This window comes from Tenrec ecaudatus, chromosome 7 (assembly GCF_050624435.1).
Source record: "Tenrec ecaudatus isolate mTenEca1 chromosome 7, mTenEca1.hap1, whole genome shotgun sequence".
Taxonomy (NCBI): Eukaryota; Metazoa; Chordata; class Mammalia; order Afrosoricida; family Tenrecidae; genus Tenrec; species Tenrec ecaudatus.
This window is the reverse complement of record NC_134536.1, coordinates 112,218,334-112,236,870: the sequence shown is the minus strand read 5'-3', so window position 1 is coordinate 112,236,870 and position 18,537 is coordinate 112,218,334. Positions and strand designations below refer to the sequence as shown.

Below are 18,537 nucleotides of genomic sequence, written 5' to 3'. Positions count from 1 at the left end.
CCCCAGAAGAATTTACTCCAGAGGACAGCCCCGAAGCTACAGTTCAGGGTGAGGTACATGTCTGATCAGAGCACACAGGAGCAAATAAAGAGGGAGGAAGAGAGAGTGGAGCACATCCTGCCCCACCAAGCCTTGAGGACAATATTTCTGCTCAGAGCAGCCAATGCACAGGGAGGACCATAAGGCCAGCCTTACTGTGAGACAGAACATTCATCACAAACCCATAGCCCTACAGGGAACAACACTGGAGAAACAATGAGGGAATGGTGCCAGACCTGAACCCACCACACCGAGGCAAAAAACTAAGGACTTGCAACAGAACAGCAAGGGGAGCAAACCAAGGAAGTCCTGAGGGAGTACAAAAATAGACTGAGTGTTGGTGGTATAGTGGTGAGCACAGCTGCCTTCCAAAAAGACTTTGGTTCCAGGGCGTGGCACCCCATCAGGTTTGACTGGAAAACACTCCTAAAGGTCAACAAATAGACCTTGAACTATTTATAGGCCTTTCTTTTTTGGGGGGGTCATAGTTGTTACTGTTGTTTTGTTTTCTTTTGTTGCTTTGTTTTTCTTTGTCTTGTTTTTTGTGCATGCTATTATCTCTGCGGGGCTATCTAGATAAGATAGGCAGGATAGTTTATCTTTGAGGAGAAAACAATGGGACCAAAGTTATGGGGGACATGGGAGAAGAGCAAGCGGGAAAACAAAGTGAGTGTTAAGAAACCCAGGGACAAGGGACCAACAAGTGATCCAAAATCCATGGTGAGGGCTTGATCAAGGGCAATGTAACTGAGAGGAATTACTGAAACCCAAATGAAGCCTGAGCATCATAATGGGACAAGAGGAAAGTAAAATGAAATAGAGGAAAGAACTAGGACGAAAAGGGACCTTAAAAAGGTCTAAATACAGGCATGCACATATGTAAATAATTTTTATGTGATGATAGGGAAATAGATCTATGTGCATATATTAATAGGTATAGTATTAACATGATGTTAAGCAACACAGCCCTCATGGAAGAAGTATACCAGCTGGTGTGATCATGAGTGTCAATGGAAACAGGTACCAGGCATCAAAGAACAAAAACATATATCATTGTGAATAAGGGAAGTGTGGAGTGGAGATTCAAAGCCCATCTGTAGGCAACTGAATATCCCATATTAGAAAGGAAGGGTCAAGGGAGGAGATGAGCCAGAAAGAGTGAATTATAGCACCAATGAAAAATATCATTTTCCTCTAGTTCTTTAATGTTTGCCCCCAACCCCATCCCTCCCACACACTCTCATGATCCCAATTCTACCTTACAAATCCAGCTAGACCAGAAGATGTCCACTGATACAGATAAGAACTGGAAACACAGGGATTCCAGGGCAGATAAACCTCTCAGGACCAACAATGAGAAGAGCAATACCAGGATGGAAAGGGGAGGGTGGAGTAGAACGGGGGACCTATCACAAGGATCTACATATAATCGGAAAGTGTAAGACACGAAAAAAATAATTTATACATTTTCAAGGGTTAATGAGGAAGGGAAGAGGAAGTGCTGGAGGGGAGAAAATGAGGAGCTGATACCAAAGACTCAAGTAGAAAGCAAATGTTTTGAGATTGATGATGGCAACAAATGTATAAATGTACATGACACAATGGATGTACGTATGGATTGTGATAAGAGTTGTAAGAGCCCCCAATAAAATTATTTTAAAAACAAGGCAACAACAAAAACAATCATCAAATAGTACTGATAAAAAGTAAAAGTGATTATTATTATTTACTAAGTGCATTTAGTTGAGTGTTAAGATAAGTTATCATAAGGTACAATCAAGGTGGGTCGGACGCAAGGTAGCTTATATCCAACAGATGGAGACCATGCCAGACCTGCACCTGGATTGCCCACGATCGTTCTTCTGTTTGAGCCCATTGCTGCAGCCACTGTGGCCGTCCATCTCAGTGCGGGCCTTCTTTCTTGCTGCTACCCCTGCAGTTTATCAAGCACAATGTCTTTCTCCAGCCCCTCCGAAGGAGAAGGACATGGCTTTGTATTCTAGTAAAGAGTTACAGTCTCAGAAGGTAGAGTTCCAGTCTGGGAAACCCACAGGAGGAAGCAGTTCTACAGTGTCCTGGAGGTTCACTAGGAGATAGAATGGGCCCAAGAGAAGTAAGTTGTAAGAAACAGGGATGGATTATCTATTGCCGCTCACCACATTGCTACTCATCTGAAAAGATGGAGCACTCCATTTGGATGTTTTCAAGTTTCTGAAATAAAATCTTCATCTGATTGTAGCCCTACAGCAATACAGGAAACATTTTGAGCAAGCACCAATTGCATAAATACATGTGGCTTTGTGATCACTGCCATTAGCTACCACACTATTAGAATATGGTTAATTGTAGGGAAGAACAGGGAATGAATTGGTTTTGAAGATAGTAATATGAGGGAGTCCTGCCTTAAGCAGCCACAGTGTTCCTGCCATTGCCTGCCTTTTGTAGTGGCTATTTTTCCTGATAAGTTTTGTTTAACATATTGTTTTCCTACATATTCATCTGCATAAGAGATTTTCACCAAACAAACACCTTTTCTAGGATTATAGCATGGATTTCAGGAACATGTTTTATGTTTATTATCTTTGAATATATTCATAAAATGTTCTATGTATAAACATATAAATTCTCTTCTATTTCCTAGACTGAAAAAATTCCTTTTTCATTTTCTTTCATCAACCTACTTATCTGGGTGGTTTCTCTTACCAATCAGTGCCATTTTCCCATTTCAGAGCTAGGATTAGAGTCTTTGAAGCCTGAAAAGTCAGAATGTGTTTATTTGCTTTTATCATAAAGGGGAAAACTGTTACTTTCCCATCATAGTCAGATTTTTGGTAGACTTTCTAAGGGAGATTTCAATATCTAAATGCCATATGATACAATATGCTCTAATTATCCCTACTTCAAGAATAATTTCTCTCAACAAGAAAATATCTAACGCAGGAAAAAATAAACAACTTAGAGGATTCACTTTATGTGTTGAATTGATTTAAAATTTTATATGAGTCTGATGGATACAAGTGCATGTATACATGTACAGCCATATATATCACTAATATATAATATCTACCTTCTAGGTATATGACCATCAATTTTAAACAATATTGACTTCTAATGATCATTAGAGACTCAAGGCATGACAAATAGTTTTCAAGTTTTATCAATTATGATTACTTATACAGCCATGTTGTAAAAGTTTCTGGACCATGACAGTTTGTGTGAAAGAAGTATTAAGATTTCTAAGTTATAACAACTACTATTTTTAAGGGGGGAATTTAAGTAATATATTTATATCCCTGCCCCAAGTAAAACTTATTCTATGAAAATTCCTCCTTTAATTTTTGTAAAAAATAAAAGTGTATATAAGCATACATTCAAATAATATAGTTTTGCTGGATACTGCAAAATTTGTCATTATGAAAAACGTTATGCTTCAATCATGAGTTGGTAAATGTTAATGAAACGATTAATTGAATATGAGAGTAAGCCTAATTTAGGAAAAGTAAACAATATCATTATTTTCAGTGCTTCTCTTATCTTGGGCTGGAATAGGTAAGTTATATTAAGAGAACCCTACAGAGTAGCATTCACAAGCAGACAACCTGCAAGTCATATTTTGCTCCCTGAACTATAAAAGACATGAATATTGGCTACAGGATCTAATTTTTAAGAATTGGATATAATATAGGACAAAAAATGTATAAGTAGTAAAAGAAAAAACAGATAAATGTAACCTCATACACATTAGGTACTTTCGTTCATCAAAAAATGTGGCAAAAAGTGAAAGAAGCCTATATCTTATGAGAAAGTTTTCAGGAATCATATATCTGAAATGGGTCTAGAAGCCCAGTACATGAGATACTATGATTACTTAACCAAAAAGACAAAAGACCCAATCAAAGCATGAGCAAAGGGTGTGAGCAGACATTTCACCAAAATGGCTAATGAATTCATCATCAAGCATATGCAGAGATACTCACTGGAATTAGCCATTACATTTCCCATGGGAGTCAAGTTGATTCGAACTCATGTTGACCCTGAGATAGCGCTTACGGCTCCAGAGGGGTTTTTCTACTGTACTCCTTTATGGGAGCACAGAACTTCAACTAATTTCCAGGATCAGCTGGTGGGTTTGAACCAACAACATTTCAGTGAGTAACTCAACACTCAGCCCACTGTATCCCCCATGCAGCAATGAACTTGCCGCTACCCATTGCCAACCATGTTCGGTTTGCAACTTCAGGCATTCAGCACCTGACTGTGTGTTGAAATGCTACATGTTTTCAGTGCCACGTTCTTCAAAGCCGCAGCCTGAGTCCTTCTTCATTGTCCTTTTCCTAGAAACTCCACTGAAACCTGTTCACTTGACGTGATCTGGCTAATGCACAACTAGCACAATGCGTCACAGAAGCACACAAGCCACCACCGTCTGACAAACTGATACAAAAGTGTTTGCAGCAGTACAATGATAAAGGACTGCCAGTTCAGACCAGCTTAAGAAGAGAAGGTGGAATGAGGCATGTTGCCAGTTCAGGCCAGCTTAAGAAGAGAAGGTGGAACAAGGCATGTTATAGTCCATATCAGATGGATTTGGCTCAAAGCAGAGAATACCAACAAGATGTTTCCTTGTGCTTTATTGACTATGCAAAGGCGTTCGGTTGTGTGGACCATACTGAACTACTGACATTCTTCTGAAGAATGGGGACTGCAGAACACCTCACTGTGCACATGAGGACCTTGTATGTGGATCAAGATAGTCGTGGAACAGAACAAGGCCATGCTGAGTGATTTAAAACCAGGAAAGGTGTGGTGTCTCCTCACTGTACTTGTTCAATCTTGATGCTGAGCAAATCATCAGAGAAGCTGGACTAATAGGTACCATTATGATAAATGGAGAAGAGGTAGAAATTGTCGAGGATTTTGCCTTGCTTTTATCCACAATCAATGCTCATGTAAGCAGCAGTTAAGGGATCCAAAGACACATTAAATTAGGTAAATCTGCTACACAGAATCTATGTAGAGTACTAAAAAGCAAAGCTATTTGTTTAAGGCCTAAGGCACATCTTACTCAAGCAATGATATTGCCCATCACCTCAAATACACGTGAAATTTGGACATTGACTAAGGAAGAACAAAGAAGAATCAATGCATTTGAGTTGTGGTGCTGGGAAAAAACTGTATAGAAAGGACCAGGGCCTGCTAAAAGGACAAACTAATCTGTCTTGGAAGAAATAGGGCCACAGTGCTCCTGAGATGAAAGAATGGCAGGACTTAGTCTTACAGAGTTTGTGCATATTGTCAGAAGAGATCAGTCCCTGGTGAAGGACATGCTGCCTGGTAAAGTGGAGGGGCAGTGACGGATTGACCCAATGGCTGCAACCGTGGGCTCATGCGTAGGCACCGTTGTGAAGATGGCCATAACCGCTTGGTGGCACCTAACAACAAAACCCAATACCCACCCAACCTACTATTACTTTAGCTAAATATGCTACACAAGGACTCTCTAAAGTGTTGAAAAACAAGGATGTTGGTTTGAGGATTGACGTATGGCTGACCCAAACCCTGGCATGTTCAATAGCTAATATGCATGTGAAAGTAAGGGAGGTCTATGAAAATCAATACATTTGAACTGTGGTGTTGGAAAAGACTGTTGAGGAGCAGCGACTGCCAGAAAGACAGACACATTTGTGCCGAAATCTAGCCAGAGAGCTCCATAGAGGAAAACCTGGGGAAATTCTGTTTCACATTCTTTGGAGAGACTAGTCCTTGGAGAAGGGCAGCGGAAAACAGGGAAGTCTTATACTGTGTGTAGGAGCACTAGGAATCACAAGGGACCTGATGGCTTTTAACAACAGTGACCATGGCGACAGTCATGGCATTGAGTTGATTCTAACTCTGAACCACTCTCGCTGGGCTTCTGAGGCTGCAAGCCTTTACCTGCGCTGGGGCTCTCCTCTGCTCTCGTGGAGCAGCTGGTGAGCGTGAACTGCCCACCTGGCTGTTCAAAGTCCCAGGTTTACCCAACATTACCACTAGGGCTCCTTTATTCTCCATTAGCGAGATGCAAACCAAAGCCACAACACGATACTATGCTCATCTATTAGAAGGGTGATCATTAATAAAGTGAAACAAGTGTTGGTTAGGGTGTGGAGAAACCACTGAAAATGTACAATGGTACAGCCACCTCAGGAAACAGTTTGATGGTGATTCAAAATGGTTACTATGTAAGTCCTATCTCGCTACTGTTGGGTGGCCCTGAGTTGTCTTTTTGGACTCTGTATACCCCAGGTGGCAGAGTAGAACTGCCCCGCACGGTTTCTAGACAGTAACGTTTACACGAGGCTACTGTTAGCTCCTTTTCTTTTGGTGACACTGAGTAAGTTTGAATTGCTGACCTTTAGCAGCAAAGCATTTAAATATTGTGTCACTACCAATCCCTGTCTTAGGAATGGACCCACACAAAGAGGGAACACTGGAACACAAATCGACCCCTTCTATAATAAGATCCACCACAGGTTATTCTATAACAGCAAACTGGAGAATCACTGGAAATAAAGAACACGGATAAACAAAAGTTGTACACTCACTCCTCACTTGTCAACATAGTTCGGGTCCAGTAACCAGATAGCTATTTTAAAGCTAGCATTGTGGTGCAAATGTAAGATGATCACAAAGTAACGCATAGTTGACAACGACTTCGTTAAACCACTGCAAAATGATGCCATTAGATAATTGCCGAAGTACCAAAAATCATGGCACAGTCAGTTGACATATAAACTTAACTGGCACAACCAGTGCTACTGTCACTTACAGTCACCTCGCACCTCAGTGATGGTACTGTCAGGTTTACGTTTTTAATGTACAAAATAGAGAGCAGGTATTTTTATAATTGCTGCAAATAAAAATGCCTGTCCAAATGGTAACTGACACTGAGATGTGCTACTCCAGCATCTAGAGAAGCGAAGTCCCAACGCCTGCAAAAACAGAGATGATCCTTGAACGCAATGTGCTGAGTGAAACGCCATTCACAGAAGGAAAGTATATAATCTCATAGAAAATTAGAAAATGCATAGAAGTCCAAAATTATTAATTCTACCAGGGAAGGGTAGGATGTAGGTTGGAGAGGGTGATTTTTTTCTTGTTTTGGTAAGATATTAGGGATTGAATAGATACCAGAATTTTTCATCCTGGGCAATAATAATTCATTTGTTTTGACAATTTATTTAAAGTGCTAAAACTTTGTTGTTTCCCCACATCCTAAAACATTAAGATTTCTCATGAGGAGCTTCAGGTTTCAAAGTCTGCAGTTTAAGACACACAAGCTTTGGACAGAAGGGGGAGGAAGTAAAATGTTATCTTTTAGTTCCATTTTTCTCTAAACTTTCTGAAGCTCCTTCATATATCTGAGAGGGATGAGAGCTCTGGATAAAATAAATTAGTAGAGCAATCTAGAGGTGAGTGAGCGATCCTATAATAATTTGCAATCTTAAATAAATGGTCAGTAAAAACCTGGACACAATCCAACAGGAGTGAATGATAGGTGACAATGAGAGGACAGGAAATACTTTAGATTATGTAGTTGGGGAAGAATTTCCTATCATGCCGACATCTGTGAGGTTAGTACTGGACGACAATGAGATGGATAGCTATGCTTTATGAATTGTACTGTGTTAGAACACTAACCCTTATATCTTTGAATGGACCTGTGTTCCAGTTGGTTGGGGGGTCTTTCATTTATTTGTTTTTGAATATTAATGAGGACATAAAAATTTAGGGTGCATCTGAAACCTAATCTCTTCTTCATTAGGACGGCATAGGCAAAGAGACAAGCAAATGTGGCACTAAGTGATGATTGAGGCAGATGAAAGCTCCTAGCTCAGAAACGCCAGGCATTGCAGCTACGGTGAAAGCACTTGGCTATTCACTGAGAGGTTGTTGGTTGGACCCACGCAGTGGCTCCTCAGGAGAAGGACCTGCTTCAGTAACGATTGCAGCCTAGGAGACTCTGTACTGTAGTTCTCCTCTGTTACATGAGGTCTTTATAGTCAGAATTGATTCAAAGGGACATGACAATGACAGTAAGCACGAGAGGAATTGATGTTAGCCAACACCCTAAATTCGAACTGCTAGCCTCCAGAAATGAGATTAAATTTCTGTTCTTGAAAGCCATTTATGATAGTTTTGCTATAGCAGCCTTAGGCAACACATACACTATATTAATATTTTGGGGGAAAATTATAGAGTCTTAGGGAGGAGTGAGCCCAAGGCCAGCATGTTTGTAACATATTGAATGATTAATTCCACAGAATAAACTTACACAGCTAGGCAGGATCAGGCTGAACCAGCCAACCTGCAGTTGAACAGCTAACTCTAGAGTTAGAGGTTGAGCGTTTAACAACTGCATCGCTGTGGCTCCTAAGTCTGACCCATAGTTGTAATTTCCAACCGTGCCTGTGTCTGCAGTGCATCTTGGTTGTTGTGTGTTGCTGTAGTTAGGTGCCGATGAATCAGTTTCAATTTCTAGTCACTTCCTGTAGGAGGACTATCTCATGGTGCATTCTTAACTGTAATCTTTAATTGAAGTTTATTGTCAGGTCTGATTCCCATGAAGCCATTGGTTAGGTTGGAACTGCCAAACTTTTGATTAGCAGCTGACACATTTGCACCACTGAACCTTCTTGACAGTTGAGTCAAAAACCCAAGCCTAACTTCCCACCGCCAAGACCATTCGAGCTCAGAGGAGCTATAAGGCAGTGTACATTAACCCAGTGGGTTTCCAAGGCTGTCTTTTTGTTATGGAAGTAGATTGTCTCCTGCAGAGACACAGGTGAGTTCAGCTAGCTGCCGACCATGCAATCTTTGTGCCACCACATCGAAATTTTACCCCGATATCTGCTTTCTCCCTCTGCATCACACCTGCCAACTTTAGCCAAGTATTGCAGCAGCCAGTCTGCTAAATGCTTACTGTGTCGGGTGCCAGGCTAAATGACGGGGTGCAGGGTTGACTAGGTGGGACATAGCCAATCATGCCCACACTGAGTATCTATTTCAGTACTCGAAAAAGAAAATAAACTCACTGCCATGGAGGCTAAATAAAATTGTCATAAGTATCCTGAGGTCTAAAAAGTGATATGTGAAATGCATCTTTGACATTTATAATAAAGGAGAACTAACCTCTCCTGGAGCCTTGGTCCTAGGTTAGGCAACAATGAAATATTATTTTGTGTTCTATGTTATCCCTCCACACAATCATTCCAATATTCTATGAACTATAATATTAGCATAGATTAAAAACCCTCCACATGTATGCCTCTATATCTGTACATATGCACACATATATGTATCTATATATACATATAGTACTTGATAATGTTCCAAGTGATTTATCTACCGCCTAATGATATTCATAATAGTTGTAAGAGAGGTCATTTATAGTTATATTCATTTTAAAGAGGAATAAGCTGAAGCTCTGAAAATTTAAATGACTTGTCTACAGTCAGGAAATGAGTTAGTAATGTAGGCAATCCTAGATGTCTGCTTTGAGCTAAATATAGTAAAACTCTTTACCCAACAGCTAAAAGCATTTCGTTTGGAGGCAAAGGAAGAAAGAACATAACATCCTCATTCTTAAGAAATATGCAGCCTATTTAAGGAGGTGCTCAGATAAGCACCAGGTAATCAATTGTCCATATGAAGGTAGAGGATAATTAGTGATATCAGATTATTCTAGAACCTTGTCTTGACAGTAGTTAATTTTAAACTCTACACATAAACAGATTATCTGTCTAGGTCATAATATTATATTCTGACATTTCCCTAAACTTGTTTTTCCTTTATCATGCTCCAAACCACTACCAAATAAGTAACTTTTTTTTTTTTGCCAATCAAATGACCCTTTCCTTTGAGTTTATTGCTGAGTTTCGTTATCTGTGATGCTTCTTCATTGCATAGACTAATTTTAGCGAATCCCTCCCCCTTTCTCTCTTCATGCCCAATATTTCTAGCCAGGCCTTCCAGAAAACCTTACTGAGCATTCTCTTCTAACGATCATATCCCCATCTCCAACACTGGTGCCCAGAGATCCATTTGAATGGCCTCTTCCTAGAATGCTCACGTGTCAACACCTAGGGAAACTTTATTCATCCAACCTTCTTTTATTTTTCTTAGAAATTCAGAAGAGAATTTTATTAAATATTAAATCCTGAATTTTCTATCTTAGACTGAACATTCTTTGTCACTTTAGAATGCAACGGCTGATTTTCCAATAAAATATTTGCACCTATTAATACAGATGATTTTAAAATTAGTGCCATGAAGTCAATTTCAACTCATAACCACCCCATAGCACAGAACAGGGCTGCCTCTGACGGTTTCTCAGGCTACGAGTCTCTCCTGGAGCAGAAAGCCTCATCTTTTTGCCTCAGAGTGATTTGGGGTTTTGAACTGCTGACCTTGAACACCCCCAAACCTCTAGGGTTCTGTGCATTTGAACTGGTCAATAACTCCAGGGACCCTAAAAATAGGGACCCTCACAGAATACCATATAAACAATGATTTTATATTTTTAAATAATACTACTGTGATGGTTAGGGGCCATAGAGTTCCAACACACAGCTAAGCTATGTACTAGAGAAAAAAACACTGCCTGGTCCTGCTCCTTCCACACGATTAGTATTAAGGATGAGCCCATTGTTAAGCCACTGGGTCAGTCCATCTCACTGAACACCTTACTTTACCCAGTATGATTTTAGCATTGTCTTATTGCAAATACTACAAATTTAATCTCTTTATTTTCCCACTTTATTTGAAAATGCTTTCTCTATTAATTACCAACTGCTACTAATATATATATATATATATGTCAACTATCCAGTGATTAGGAAACAGAAAAAAGTGTACAATTTCAATTTTCTATTTGTATTTAGATAGTTTATTGTATTTTACTTCACGGCTGTGAACTAGAACAAGACATTTAATATACTGAAGACACAGACTGCTGTCAAACACAGATTAAGCATCTTGTATATCCTGTTCTATTTCAGCTTTATATCAACCATATAAATAGATACTAACTCCAAAAAGCTAATCAAAATCATATTTTAATAGAAATGGATGAGAAACGCATTTATAAAAAGTATAAAGCACTTACGGGAACCAGGAATTTTTTAATCTCTTCTAACGCATGACTCATACGTGAATAAGCCTCCCCAGGCGGAGCAAACACTTCAATTAATACATGAAGTTCATCACTCAAGTGTGCGTATTTGGCTTCCCCACTCTTCCTTAGTTCTTCTTCCTGTGAAAGAGGTTATTTTTAGAAATACAAATCTACTCATTTTGCATTGATTTAACATTTACCAAGCATATGACAAAAGGGCACAATCTAAGCAGATTTTACCTAAGTAGAAACCCTTTGAGAAATAAAATTCTGTTACAAACCATTTAAAGATTTTAAAATCATTTTAAGCATTGCATTTTTAATGTCTTAATTATAATGTACAACAGACACTAATCAGAAAAAGAAGAGAGCTAAATTCCAGTGGGGAAAAATAGAAATGTCATGAATATCTAGCACACAACTAACTTCTGGAAGCTAGTGCACACAACTGTATTCTGAAAAATAATTAATCTGTGTGTCTGATGAGCATGTTTTTTTCAGAGATTAAACCCAAGATTACTCCTGCGCTCTTTAAGAAAAACCAGGGTGTTCTCAGGTACTTTTTCAGCATCTGTGAAAAGGTCCTTTGTTGATGATTATAAGTCTATAAACCATGACACACTCTCTCAGGCTAGGTTTCCACTGACCCAGATTATGGCACCTCATACAATTTGTTCACTTTTTGGTCAACAAGAATGTACAGCAGGCATGGCCCTTAATCATAATATTGACAATGGATTTCCTTAATCTATATCTCTTCTACTTAGCCAACAGTAAGTGAACATTTGCAAAAAATTATGGAGGCAGGAAAAGACAATCAGAGGCTTGCAAGAATTAGAAGTAAAGGCAACAAATAATTATTCTTATATGCAAAATTTTGTATATGACCTATGAACGGAGGTTTGGATACATATGCAGATTTAACAAGTATGGGAGGGGAAATGGGAGTATATAATCCAATATTTATATGTAGGTTTGACAGAGCATACTTGTATTTGTGTATTTACCTTTGCTTCAATACATCCATGAATGTGGTGTAGCAAAAGGTGGAAAAGTTATAAAAACTGCTTGAGATCATCAAGGTTTATTGTGCCAATCTGGCCAATAAATACATGTGAAATTAATTGAAGGCCAGAGAGGTAATGGATTGGTGAGCCTCGCCTTTCTAGCTCTCAGGTCCATTGCTTTGTGATGGTTGGACCACGGTGCAGCTGCCTTAGCCAGTTCCCTGCTTCAGCTTGCAAGGCTCACTTCCTGTGCGACATCCCTGAGGAGAAGCCACATAGACCTACCCTGATGCAGCCCTGCCAGCGCTGAGATGCTTAGATGCTCACTGATTCGACTTTCCTCCTGCAGTCGGCATCATTGCATGTGTTTTGTGAGATTGAAGAGGACTTTGTAGATCAGTGTCGGACATACGGACTAAGGTTGGACTTATGGGCTTGGACAGCACTGGGGTGGGATGCTTTCTTAATATACACTTACCCTTTATAGAAAACTGTCTCTTATCCATATATGAGTTTCTGTGGATTTGTTTTTCTAGTTTACACAGACTAACACACTGCTAGATATTACCAAACACCTTAAAAGAATGAATTCTTGCTTTGGAGCATTTGGTCTATGGTCTCAGATGATACTAAAGTCAGTTGGCATAATACAGTCAACAGAAATAATGTTCTATACTCTACTTTGAAAATTAGTAAGGCTGGGATTTTAAAAACAAACTAACACACCAAAAACCTGTGAATTCCCTCTAAAATACAAGTATTCATCTCTTCCTGTCCAGAAGAAAGAAAAACATGGGAATTGAAAGAAGTACAGAAAGTATTAGTCCAATTGACTAATGCCTCCCACAAAAATCAGCCTCTACAACCCCAAGACCAAGACCAAAAACACAATCTAGGTGGTGTTGGGCTACCCCTACCAACTGCTCTGTAAGGGATCGCATTAGAAGCTCCTTGATGGAATGGGGAAGTTTGCAACCCAAGTCAGAATCATAAAAGAGACCTAACTTACTGATCAAATAGATACTGGTGAGACCACCAAGATGTTGATCCTTGGTCACCCTGCAGGTCTGGAATTGAACCCAAGTTAGAATAATCAAATTTTAAAAATCATTTTTGGGAGCTCTTATAGCTTTTATAACAAACATACATCAAAGTATCAAGCATATTTGTATATCATCATTTTCAAACATTTTCTTTCTACTTGAGCCCTTGGTATCAGCTCCTCTTTATTCCCTTCCTCCCCCAGCCTCCCACCACCATAACCCCTTGATAAATTAAAAATTATTATTATTTCCATATCTTACATCATCCACTGTCTCCCTTCACACATGTTTCTGTTGTTTGTCCCATATGGGGATGGGGAGAGGTAGTATACACCAATCATTGTGATTGGTTCCCCATTTCTACCTCTACCTTCCCCACCCTCATTGTATTGCTACTCCAATTATTATTCCTGAGGGGGTTCTCTGTCCTGGATACCGTGTGTCAAGAACTCTTATCTCTACCAGTGTACATACTCTGGCCTAGCACAATCAGTAAGGTAGAACTGGAGTCATGGTAGTGGGGGTGTGGGGAGAGGCATTAAAAAACTAGAGAAATGTTGTGTGTTTCATTGGTGCTATATTGCACCCTGAATGACTAGTCCCTTCCTTGTGTCCCTTCTGAGGGGATTTCCAATTGTCTATGGATAGACTTTGGGTCTCCACTCTGATATCCTTCGTTCCCAAGAATATGATTATTTGATTGGGGCCTTATGATGCCTGATACATGCTCCTGTTAACACTTTGGGATCACAGAGGCTGGTGTAATTCTTAAATTTGGGCTCTGTTGCTTCCCTGCTAGATGTCCTCTTGTTAAACGTCAAGCCTTTAAGACCCCAGATGCTGTGTCTTTTAATAGCCGGACACCATCAGCTCTCTTTCCCACATTTGCTTATGCACCCATTTTGATTTCAGTGATCATGTTGGGAAGGTGAGCATCACAGAATGCCAGGTTATTAGAACAAAGTGTTCTTGCATTGAGAAAGGACTTGAGTAGAGGCCCAATGTCTGTCTGCTACCTTGATACTTAACATATAAATATATGTACATAGGCATATCCCTATCAATATATATTAATAAATTTACCTATATACACACCTACATTTATACCTCTGTAAATGTATTTTCCCCTAGTTCTTTCATTTATTTCCTTTCACTTTCTTCTTGTCCCAGTATCATGTTTGACCCTCATTTGAACCAGTCATTTAAGAGTTTTAAGAGGCAGCATTTACTCAAAGGCAAAGTTCAGAGGGTTAGGAAAGCAGGGGGAGCGAAAACAAAACACAGAGAGAAAGTAGTGCAAGTGAGGCATGGTGAGGACACTGCAGTGGATGAGTCGAAACAGAATTGTTTCTGAATTGTTGAACGTAAATCTGTCATCTGTAACCTTATGCACACATACACACCATTTTAAAAGGGATTTCAGCAATGTGATCCATACATAAATAATTCTGATTTCACAACCAGTGTCTTTTATATTTCAGCTAGAATTTCAGTGTATAATGTCCAAGTTTCAAAATATATTTGAAAAGCTAATATTAATACTATTAATAAAATTTTACCTTTTTGAATCTCCTCCTTCCAAAAAATTAACAGTCATTCACAAAGGACAAAAATAAACAAATATTTGTCAGTTTGATGTGATGATTTAGTAACATGACTAGATCTCAATTGGCTGAACCAAAATAAATTTTCAATTGATTTTATATGGGTCAAATGCATGGCCCATGCTAATGTGTGTTGATCTGATTAGAAATGCTTCACGTTTCTCACTAGAGTCTCCATTCAAACAAAAGAAAAGACGGTGTTGCCCATGCTTTCCTCTACAGCATTCCCTGCTCAACTCTCTTTAATAGCAGTGCCTTCCAATGTAAAAAGGAGCTCAGGTGGCACAGTGGGTTGTGCATTGGGCAGTCAACCCCAAAGTTAGCAACGCAAACCCCCAGCCACTCCCCAGGGAAAGGATGGGGCTGTCTGTGACAGAGAAGAATGAAGCTCAGAAACCCAATGGGCAGTTCTGCTTTGTCCTATTGGGTCTCTATGAATGGGTGTTGAGAGGAAGACTGTGAGTTTGGAGTTTTCAATGTAGAATTCACTCATTTCTGCAAGAGTATTTTCTATCATTAAGTAGGGCTTTTTACTCAAAAGGGTTTTTTAGTGTGCAATTTTCAGTTTGGGGAAGAGAAGCAGCACTTGATTGAATGAAATGCACCCATGGGGGAGTGTAAACATCTCTTTCCTCTTTTGATCTGGCTGGGATGCAAGCTGCATGATAATTCTGAGGCCAGCAACTTTGAGCAAGATGCTGGGGCAGTTGAATCAGAGGATTCTGGACACTGACCCTTCCTAAGCAGGGTTCTGGCTAGTCACGTGATAGCCAAATCCTGTCAATGCCACAGAAGATGATGCACAGGAGTCAATTAAAGATTGGAAACAATTATTATATAGATTTTCCATCAAATCATCCAAATAGCACCCAGGAGTTGAGCCAAGGAGCTAATGCCCATGAACACAGGCTGTGCCACTTTAAGATGCGGTCGCTTCCATTTCTTTCCCAATTATCCTTCAAACGAGCAGCTCCCCAAATGTTAAGTTGAAGATCTTCTGTTACTATATTTCAAAAATTAAGTTTAATAATGTATTTCACTTAATAATATATTATTTAAATAAAGTTGGATACTTCATCGCTGGTATATATGACTTACTCTAGGTATTTTATAGAAATAAATCCACAGAAACTCATGTATAAGAGAGAGTTTTATATAAAGGGTAAGTGCACACCACGGAAACATCCCAACCTAGTTCTGCCCAAGTCCACAAGTCCAACATTAGCCTGTATGTCTGACACCAATCCACAAAGTCTTCCTCCATCTCACAAAACAGACACTATGATGCTGACTTCAGGAGGAAAGCAGAATCAGTGAGTGTGTAAGCATCTCAGCGCTGGCAGGGGTCTCCATACTGCTGCTCCAGCACCCAGTGCTGCATTGGGGTAGGTCTATGTGGCTTCTCCTGAGGGATATCTTGCAAGAAGTGAGCCTTGCAAGCTGAAGCAGGGAACTGGCTAAGGCAGCTGTACCCTAGTCTGACCATCAGAAAGCAAGAGACCGGACAACTAGAGGCAAGGCTCATAGAACCATTTATCTTTCTGTCCTTCAATTAACCCCACATGTGTTCATCGGCCAGGCTGCCACAATAAACTACCTGAGATACTACGGAGAGGCCAGTCATGCTTGGGAAAGTAGAGGTTAACTGAAAAAGTAGAAGTACGGAAGTGAGATGGATTTACACAATGACTACAACCATGGTCTCCAATAGAGCAACAGTCATTCATTCTGTTATGCTTGGGAAAGTAGAGGGCCATGGCAAAGGAGGAAGAATTACAGGCCTTGGAGGGACACAATGGGTACAACTATGGCTCAAGCTGAGCAACAATGAGGAGGACAATGCAGCACCAGACTTTTTTTCATTCCATTGTAGGAAGGGTACAGATGAGTTTGGACTGACACAAAGGCATCTAACAGCATATCTTAACAACCCGATTGAATACCCTTCTACTTTGATACACGCTGGGTTCCCATACACCCCCCAAATCAACTCAGTAGAAACTGTTCTGTTTCTTTCTTTGCTTGTGTAAATGTGGCTTCAATAGGAGCAGAGCTGTTTCCCTCTCAGGAAAGAAATGTAGAAGCTAGAAAAGTGTGTGTGTGGGGGGGCAGGGTGGGTAGCTCTTCTCTGAAATCTAAATCAGAGTTCAAGTCACTCCTTGCATTTAGATTGAACCGTCCCTGGGAGGTTACACTCCTCTGAGTTGATGAAGAAAGCAGCCCACCTTCCCTTGGAAATTCCACTCCAAGGGAACAGGAAAAGCAAAGTACATGGCAAGGCCTACTTCGATTCAAGGAGCCTGCCAGAGGTTCTACACCTGACTTCTGCTCACGTCCTTTGGCAAGAACATAGCAAACAGTGGCCCTTTTGAAAAGGAAGTTGTGATGGTAGTCTGAGGCTGACCAGTCTATTTACAGCCTGGGCTGCCATGCTGACCGTGACAAGGGAGAGGAGACTCTGCAGAACAGTGAGAGGCCTCTGTCATTCAGCTCTCATTTGGAGCTCTTTGAAAAGACACTTGCCTATTGAATCTCATTTTGGTAAATAACAGCTGGTGGGTATCTGCCAAAATAGCCAGGTTTTCTTTTCAAAAGCAATACTATAACATTCAGTTTGTCATATTGAATTATGCTCCACTGTTTGTATGGCAGTGTCCAGATATTGTGGCCTCACCAAAAAAAAAAAATCACAAATGCCTCAACAAGTAGATTTTTAGTAATTTAATTTAATCTTGATATGTTCCTTAAATGTGAGTTCCACATACATCGTTGAGGGTGGGACTTATCTTGATAAGAAATGCATTATCTAATCACTTGATTGCGGATGGGGTCTTAAGGTTCTAATGTTGATATTTAGTATCAAAATCAAGCTATGTCCAATGATTTTTCTCATGTTTTCTAATAAAGGTCATACACAATTCCCTGAAATGTTAGACCATATAGAGCTGGAGGCAAAATAGCAGGAAGAGTTTCAAAAAATTGTAAATGATTTAAAGTGTTAAAAGCATCTTGTGTGAAAATTGAAATGAATCGTTCCAAAGTTAATGCTACTCCAGCAGTAGCTCCGTTTAAGATAGCCACAGAACTATACTAATGGGTAGTACATCAAAATAATATAAGACACACTTAACTGAAGTCGAATATACTTGAAATAATGCAAAATTTTGTTTAAAGGATTACACGGTTTAAATTATTTAATCTGACATGTAAAAGGTATTTCACTGAGACTATCTGCTTCAACTACTGAGTTTCAGGCAAATGATTGTCTTGGCACTACAACGTGAAATGAATTGGAGCCTAATTATTATCTTTTAATTAAAATTATTAATTGCTAAACATAAAACATAAGAAACTCTAGATAAAGTCACTAGGGAACTTCAAGTGTGACTTTGTATAACCCTAAATATTCAACCCCAGGTTTAGACACTAAAGTAAAATTTAGGGGCAACATAAAAATTTTATTCAGTTTTAATACAGAGTTAGTGTGGCACTAAAGAGAGTCTAATTTGGGTTACATTAAAGTATTTGGTGTTGCTTAAAGGAAACATTTTCTTAGGAATTATCATTTGTCAATTACATTCCACAAAATAATGCTTTGACTTTAAAAAGGACAATTATGAAATTTCCTCCTCAATTCAAATTGCATATTCACTGATCATGGAGAACAGAAAAAAGAAACATCCTAGTAC

At 39.5% G+C, this 18,537-nt stretch overlaps 1 protein-coding gene across 2 annotated transcripts in view; it reads right to left on the bottom strand.

The window, feature by feature from the left end:
- The window catches only part of KHDRBS2 (KH RNA binding domain containing, signal transduction associated 2), a 646,447-nt gene that overhangs the window by 328,691 nt on the left and 299,219 nt on the right, over positions 1-18,537 (bottom strand). For both annotated transcript variants that reach the window (XM_075554046.1, XM_075554047.1), the window contains exon 4: positions 11,186-11,332. In XM_075554046.1, coding sequence (XP_075410161.1) covers positions 11,186-11,332 — 147 coding nt within the window. The remainder of the gene's footprint in view (positions 1-11,185; positions 11,333-18,537) is intronic.